Source organism: Callospermophilus lateralis, chromosome 7 (genome assembly GCF_048772815.1).
Source record: "Callospermophilus lateralis isolate mCalLat2 chromosome 7, mCalLat2.hap1, whole genome shotgun sequence".
Lineage (NCBI taxonomy): Eukaryota > Metazoa > Chordata > Mammalia > Rodentia > Sciuridae > Callospermophilus > Callospermophilus lateralis.
The window spans coordinates 92,399,029-92,407,412 of NC_135311.1; the positions used below are offsets into that span (position 1 = coordinate 92,399,029).

General features: G+C 41.4%; 1 protein-coding gene across 3 annotated transcripts in view; it reads right to left on the minus strand.

Annotated features, from left to right (window-relative positions):
- The window catches only part of Raver2 (ribonucleoprotein, PTB binding 2), an 87,358-nt gene extending 85,247 nt beyond the window's left edge, over positions 1-2,111 (minus strand). For all 3 annotated transcript variants that reach the window (XM_076860246.2, XM_076860247.2, XM_076860245.2), the window contains exon 1: positions 1,715-2,111. In XM_076860246.2, coding sequence (XP_076716361.2) covers positions 1,715-1,927 — 213 coding nt within the window. In that variant the 5' untranslated portion in view covers positions 1,928-2,111. The remainder of the gene's footprint in view (positions 1-1,714) is intronic.
- Positions 2,112-8,384: the final 6,273 nt, after the last annotated feature.

Below are 8,384 nucleotides of genomic sequence, written 5' to 3' on the forward strand. Positions count from 1 at the left end.
TATTCCTTTTATAAGACCCTTGGATATGTTTTTCACCGCTTTTGAAAAAGGGAATGAAAAAATACCAACAACAAAGCAAAAATAGAACTGTCTTGAATTTTGCATTTAAATATATGTTGAATTAATGCAAGAAAATGCTGTGACAAAAATAGTTGACATTCTACAAAGGAAATCAAAACATTCTCCATCTTCTCCTAGATTATCTACACACAGAGCTGTTATTTCTTTAATTTGTTTTTTAGAAAAGCCATCTGCTTCTCTAAAGCCTCCCTCTCCAAATCAGGTCACTGCAGGTGTCTTTATTCATAGTAATGCAAAACATTATCTGACAGACAAGAAGTGGACAAAGGTAGAATGAAAAAAGTTGAAAGGGGGGCAAGACACACTATATCAACAGACAATATCAACAACAGACCTTGCATTTTGAAACAGAAATCCCCATATGCATATGAGTTATAAAGGTTATAGGCTCATATTAATTGTGAGTGGCTCTCTAAAGTCGAACACAATAATAGGGCATTAGTCTCATTATTCTATGGGTGGCATGGAAGAACTGCCATGCAATTTTGAGAAACGAATCCTCCCAATTCCATGCATCAGGTTATAGGAAGAACTACATGAGACCCCCACCCCCACCTCCCCCAAATCTGCAACTGCCAGGACCTCTCATCACAATCCATAAAAATCCAAGTTATATATATATATATAATATATATATATGTGTGTGTGTGTGTGTGTGTGTGTGTGTGTGGTGGTGTGTGGTGTGTGAAATATGTGAATATCAGAGAATTAAGAACCTCCAAAGAATTGAAGAAATTATCTCAAATTTCAGATAAAACAATATACATATGTACACATATGCATAAGAAAAGAAATGATGATATTCTAGGTTAAAAATGGTTATCTTTAGATATCTGAACTATGGGATATTTCTATTTTTTCCCCCTATACTTCTCTGATTTTCTAGCTCTCTTAAAGCAATTTGTAACTTTCACAATCAGGAAAGAAAAAAAAAAAAGTTAAATAGGTTTAGAGTTTCTGGATTAAAGACACAGAGTAGCATAGTTTTAAAGCTCCATTCAGAATCACTGAGGAACAAATCTTTCCCTACTTGGTTTGGCACAATCCGGCTGCAAGGCTCCTCAAAGCGCAGTAACAACCTCCCTATTCTGGGGCCTTAGCAAACTGAGGAGACAAAGTTGTTTCATGCAAACTTGGTCAAGTGCTTCTGCATCAGCAAAACTCACTCCCAGCTCTCCCGTGACCCCGCCCCCCGACCCCCAAGGCACACCTAGTCCTGAGGTCCCCACGCGGGACCTTCTGCCCCTCTGGAGGTGTTCCCAAAGACTCAGGCCCCCAAATGCGAGCTCCATAGCTCACCTCCACTCTCCTTCATCTGCAACTACCTCAAGGGCTGCAGGAGAAGAAAAGAGCGGAACACTCTTGGCGGCAGCCGCCACCTATCCCGGTGACCTTGGACGAGCCACTACGCCGCCGCTCCGAGCCTCAGTTTCCTACTCTGCTTCCCTCCCTGGCAGTCTGTCTGCAGGCTTGGAAACCCCAAGAGCTTTGTAAAAGCTAGGGGCCGTCCTGGGCACTCTGCGCCGATCCCCTCCTCCTCCTCCTGCCCCGACACCTCGGAGGCAGCTTTTCTCCAGAGTCTGTCTCGTCGCCCCCCAGGGCGCGTCGCCCCCCTCCAGCACCGTCCCCACACCTGGCAGCTGCTGTCCTGGGGCAGGTTTTTCACCAAGATCTTCCTGCGGTTGCTCAGCTCCCGCCGCATCCGCTGCAGCCTCGCGGCGACCTCCTCCGGGTGCAGCACGGCGGGCGCGGGGTCCACGGAGCCCTCGCGCGCCCCCGGCCCCGCCGCGCAGCCCAGGCCCGCGCCCCCCTCGCCGCCGCCGTCTCCAGCCGCCGCCGCCGCCATCTTCCCGGGCGCCCCGCGGCTGCGGACTCCTCGGAAGCTCGAGGGGAAGCGGAGAGAGAAAGCGGGAGGAGGCCGGGGCGGGGGCGAGGCGGGCCGAGGCCGCAGAGTGGGCCCAGCTGCGGAGGGGAGGGAGCTAGGGAGGGAGGCGGCGCGGCAGCCAGCAGCCGGCCGACGGGCGGGAGAGGAAACCTGAGGAGCAGCCGAGAACCACCTCGCGGCACCTCCCCTCGCGCCCCCGGCCCCCGCGAGCGGCGCGCCCTCGGCTCAGGTCCGCGGGCAGGCCCGGCGCCGCCTCCCCCACACCTGGGCGGGCGGCTGGCTCCTCTTCTGCAAGGCTTTAGCCAACGCCCGGGGTCGGGCTCCTGAGATGCGGTCCCTTCGCGGGACTCGAAGCCCCCAGCACCTGTCCCCGCGCCGCCTCCCCACGAACACCGCAGTCCTCCCCGGAACCCCCCTGGGGGCTGCAGGTGCGAGTTCTGACTTCCGAAACCCTGGGAGGCAGCAGGGAGCCTCCCCGCAGCCCCGGCGGGCCGCGGACTGCAACTCTTCTGAGTGTTCAAGGTGTGCATATTTGGCAAAGTTTGAATTTACAATGAGAGATAAAATGTGGTTTTCTAGGAAGCAAAGGGAGGGCTATCCTGGGGAAAAATTTCATACACGTGGTAAAACCTGATCGTGATGTATTTTTCTAGATGTGTATGTAGGAGAAAAACCTGTGTCCTTCCACCGTCCCTCAGTACCTGTCGCACCGTTGCTGAGACTAGAAACTGGATGGTTGCATCTAAAGCGATGCTCAAAGGAGCCTAGAAGGGAAGGGTTGCTGTGGCAGAATACTGGAAAATACGTACTTGGAACATTATTTGAATTGAAATTTGAAGGAAGAGTTACATTATAGGACTATAATCAAAGTGAGGTCACCAGAACAATTCAGTAGTCAAATGACCATCAGCAAGGGGAACATGCTTCTTAAGTGTATAGCATTCAAATCCATCTGTCTCTGTCACATAAACACACACACAAATACTATTTAACTATTACTATTGTAATCCAGTAGGAGGAAAAGTTTTAAATAAACATAATCAAAAAGTATGAACAAAAACACAATTTTTTAAAAGCATACTATGAATTCAGTACCTACCATGTGCCCCACTTTTTTTTTTTTTTCTTGTGTGGTGCTGGTGATTGAACCCAGGGCCTGTGCCTGGAGACAGGCACTCTACCAACTGAGCTATATCCCCAACCCCCCACATATTCCTAATTAATTACATATATTCCATTTACTTTTTATAATAATCCAATTAAGTAGGTATTATTTTCTTCCTATTACACATGAAGAAATGGAGTCAGCAGGCACCGTGGCACACGCCTGTAATCCCAGTGACTCAGTAGGCTGAGTAAGGAGGATCACAAATTTCAGCCCAGCCTGGGCAATTTAGTGAGATCTTGTCTCAAAAAAATAAAAAAGGGCTGTGAGGATGTCATAGATGAAGTACCTTGGGTTTAATCCCCAAAAATGGGGGCTGGGGTGTGGGGGGTGGGGAATGAAGCCTGGTCTAATTAATTCTAGGGCCCAATGTTCTAAATAATATAAAATAATTCACCTATTATTCCTCCACCCAAAATAATATTGCTAATATTATTGAATTTAATTCTCTGCTAACACTTGTATCATTAAAATGATGTTCAGCAGTATACCTAGGTTCATAACAGCTATGAATATCCATCTTTCCATCAAAGGTGATAAAAAGATAAATTGTGAAGTATGTGTGTGCGTACACAAACACACACACAATGAAATATTATTCAACTGTGAAAACAAGTACTGCCACAAGGAAGATGAACCTCCAAAACACTAAATGAAAGAGGCCAGAAACATAGAGGCCACATAATATATAATTCCATTCATATAAAATATCCAAAATAGGCAAATCCATAGAGCAGAATGAAGATTGGGAATTACCAGGGGCCATAAGGAAGGGGTAATGAAAACAACTGCTTAATGGACATAGACTTCTTTCAGAGCAATGAAACTGTTTTGGAAATAAATTGAGGTGGCAGTTGCCAAATATTGTGAATGTATTTAAAATGGCTTTTGAATTGTTCCTTTTTAACTGGCTGGTTTTGTTATATGAATTTCACCTTATAAAAAATTTAAATGATATTCTGTAGTTTATCGCTCTGTTTCCTGTCTTTTACAGTATATCCTCTGAGCCCGTTTCAATGCTAATGTAATTAAACATCATTATTATTCATGGCTGCACATTATTCAATTGTAAGAATTATCATAATATACCTCACTAATCTTCAGGTGGTAGACATTTTTATCTGTTGTAAACAGCATTGAACTTAATATCCTTGTGTCCATATTTGAAGACCTTTACTTTTGCACAGAATAAATTCTACATATTGAAAGATTTGGGATGTGCATTTCCAAACTACCTCACTCACTTTTTCCCATTGTAAGCATGGTAAGAGAGTGCTTATTTCTCTGCTTGCAATCATGATATTCTGATATCAAAAACTGTTTAAAATTTGTGCATTTCAGACTCCAATATAGCCCTATTTCATAGAACTGAGAGGCTTAGAAAAGCATATTCTTTAAGTGAGCAAGAAGCAAGAATAGCCTTAGAAAATATGCTACAACATTGAGTCAGTCACTCATTAAGTTTCAGGACATATATTTATCCAAATGAGTACTGTCTCCTTGACAAACATTTGTTAAATGTCTATTATGTTCTAGACAATACATATATAAAGGCACTTGAGAATACAGAAATAATAAAATAAGATTCCTCTGTGATAAGGGTAGAGTCTCAGTGGCAGGAAAAAAATGCAATAATTATAATTAAATGTAATGGTATAAAAACAGAACTTCAGGAGTAGTCCTGGGATACAGTGATCTGAATCTAACTTTATTGATGCTGTTTCACTTAAAACCTTTTTCAAACTGCTTGTCTGTTTGTTGTATTGACTTCAGAATTTTTGGCAAATTCTTCTGCACAGTTCCTGTAATAGTAAATGTACATCTCTTAGACATAGGTTCAATTTTTTGGAAGTAGGTTCGATTTTTTTGAAGTAATTAAATGTTATTTGGAGCCAAGTCCAGTGAATGAATCAGGTTTTGTGTGGGGGTTATGATGATGTAACTGGAGTTTGGGGACCCAACGGGGACAGGGTTACAGGGTTATCAGGTTATTAAACTAATTTTATTAAGTGGATATTTGGAATTGATCCCACTCTTTGAGCAATATTGCTAGGTCATATAGGGCATTGTCATTCAAACTTTTTGGACCAATCTAGTGGGATTTACATGTCACAGTGGGAAATATATTTTACTTCCCAGGCCAGTAAACACACAGTTGAAATGAAGATTTCACAAGAAGTCATGCCCTTACATCATGCAGCACATTCTAGAATATCCTATGCCATTTCATTTTTTAAATTGCTGTGATTACACAATTGATTTTCTGTGCCACTAAATGAATCATTACTTAAATTTTGATAAACACTGCTCTAGGTTACTTTTGCTCAATTGTTTTCAGGGAATTCGGAGAAATAATAGACCACTGAATTGTTCTTGCCACATTAAAAACAAAAATGGATAGAAACTACAAAGACACAGGAATGCTACTGTCATTCCAAAGAGTTCCTTTCATTTCAGGTTTTAACCTGACACTTGAAAATAGCTGCTTCCCTAACGAAATAAAGGAACATTCTAATCTGAACTTGAAGTGGAGCACAGTTATCAAGCTGCAATGTATTTACCAATGCCCACAGGTAATTATGTAGATTATTATAATCACCTCGTTTTCAAAATATGAACCATGTGCTCACTTTAGCTTTTTAAAGCATAGGTGTTATTTTGTATATTTTTAAAACTCTGTAATTAGGGGGAAATGTTGATGAGATTTAATAAAGTCTCAATTTTTAATAAGAGTAAAAAAAAAAACAGCCTCTTGTATTCAATCTTATGATTGTATATCCTGATCATGTGATGAAATAAGTATGTGAAAAAACTTTGTAGACTGTAAGAACAATACACTTTCAGTTATTTCAGCAATATATATCAAGTGCCTACAGTATACCAGACACAGTACGACGCACCAGATTAGACTGATTTTTATTCAGAAGTGAACTTTTCCCTGGAGAAAGTCATTGCAATTCAGTAATTGCAAAATTAGTTTGATAAATATTGGGATTAAAGTACTTTCAGTAGCATAGGGATTGGGATATGGCAGTATTAGATTCTGATCTAGAGGAAACCATGGTGAAAAACTGGATTTTGAAGGACAAGTAGGAGTTTTCTATGTGAAAAGGGAAGCCCAAAGGGGCCCCAAGGCATCAAAAGCACTGGTGAGTCCATGAAAGAATAATCTGATGTTTATGAAAACTAGGCTTCTTTTGAGAGAGGAGCAGGAAATAAAAGAGAAAGGAGTAGCAGATGTCATTCCAGTTTTAAGAAGTTGATTCCATTTTAAGTGAATGCTTCAATATGACATCAAAGGCTATTCCCACAAGAAAAGGAACATCAGGGACTTCCAGGCAGGGAAGTGGCATGGTCAGATTGAGCTTTGTGAAAAATAATTCTGACAACAATGGAAAAAATTAATTTATGGGGTCAAGTCACAGAGACCAGTTAGAAATCTTTTGAAACAGAGTGAAAATGTTTGCGAGTTCATACTGGAGTAGAATAATAATAATAGTGCTTAAGCTTGTAGAATTTACATGGGTAAAGCTAAGTTTTCTTTTTTTTTTTTTTTTTTTTTTGGTCGTTAATATTATTTCATTTGAAACCCTATAACCAACCTGAAATGTAACTAGTATCTGTTTTTTCCCTGATGAGGAATCACAGGCAGAGAAGGTCAGGTTCCTTGTCCAAAGTCACACAGCAAGCAGGGGTCAGAGGACTTCAATGCAAATCCATCTACTCTTAGAGCTCAGATATGTAATTTTGTGTGCTGGTAGCCAGAGAATGACTAAATCAGTGAGACTTTCAGGAGAAATCACAGTAGAACAAAGAAGCAGCAGAATATAGTGGCAAGAGGGCAGGATCCAGAGTCAAATTACCTGGATTCATTTTTGGGTAAATGGAGCAACTATTTAAAGCAGGGGAGAATATTTCAAATATGCTGAACCTCAGACATTTCATCTCTAAAACAGAGATAATAGCAGCACCCATAAAGCTATTATTAAAGGCTATTATGAGGATTAGATGAGGTAATCTATATATAAAGAATTTAGCAGGGTGCTCAGCCCAAGGGCTAGATAAAAGGCAGTCATAATATTAATAACAATGATAATGAACACTTAATTATATTTAAAGCTCTTGGTGTCATTTTGGATGTCAACAAAGAGAATGGCATTATGGTTTCTAATGGAAGAGGTTGTACGGGCAGTGATGCCGGGCTGGAGGCAACATTTTAGGAAGAGCAGGTACAAAGCTTGGTTTAGCATCTGAGCTGCAAAAACTGTGGGGCATATAGATAAGAACACCCAGAAGACACTCTAGAAATTTAAGATAACTTGGCTGTTAGAAAATGAAATTGAATTAGATCATGCTGGCTAAATGTGTAGACTGAAAGAGGAGTCCAAGAAATAGGACCTTAGGGAACAATTTAACAACTCAAAATGAAAAATAGTGGAAGATACATGTCAGTTTTGTTAACCCTCTGCTTGAACTATGTATGTGCTCAGTTCATAAAGAGAGGTAAAAATGTGAAAGTTGCCAGGCAAAAGTAGTTGGACAGAGGTATGGTGCACATCTGTGATCCTGGTGACTTGTGAGGCTGAGACAGGAGGATCACAAGTTTGAGGCCAGCCTGGGCAACTTGGAAAGGCCCTAAGCAACTTACTGTGACCCTACCAGGGGAGCCAAAAAAAAAAAAAAAAAATGCAATTGGACTACATAGGAATTGCTGCCTGTGTGATACTTTTAGCTTGGTGGTGATCTCCAGCTCCTGATCCTTGGCTGCAGTTTTACAATATAACTCCTGGCACATCAGCTCTATGGCTTCATTGTTTTCCCAGTATTGACCTTGGTTGTTTTTGGACTCCCTTCTTGGATCACAAAAACTGGCCTGGCTTAACATTCACTGCTTTCTGCTACTGACCTTGCATTCTGTATCATACCAAAATTAGTAAAAGCAGATAGATTGGAAATGTAGTAGGCAAAAATGGCTTCAGAGGAGACTAGGAAGCAAAACATCTCAAGGAGAATGGTTAATACAGTGATGCAGTGGAGAGGATAGATAGAATGAAGACTGATAAGGATTTAGCAGTTAGCAAGCTCCCAGTGATTTCAAATGAGAGTATCTTCAATACAATAGTGGGAGCAAGAGATATCAAAAAAGAATTGATAGGATACGTTTTATACCGTTTACTTTTCTGTGTGAAGCAGAAAGAAGATCATCCTCTGACAGTGAGGAGATTTGAGCAAAAAATTAAAATCTGTGGTCCA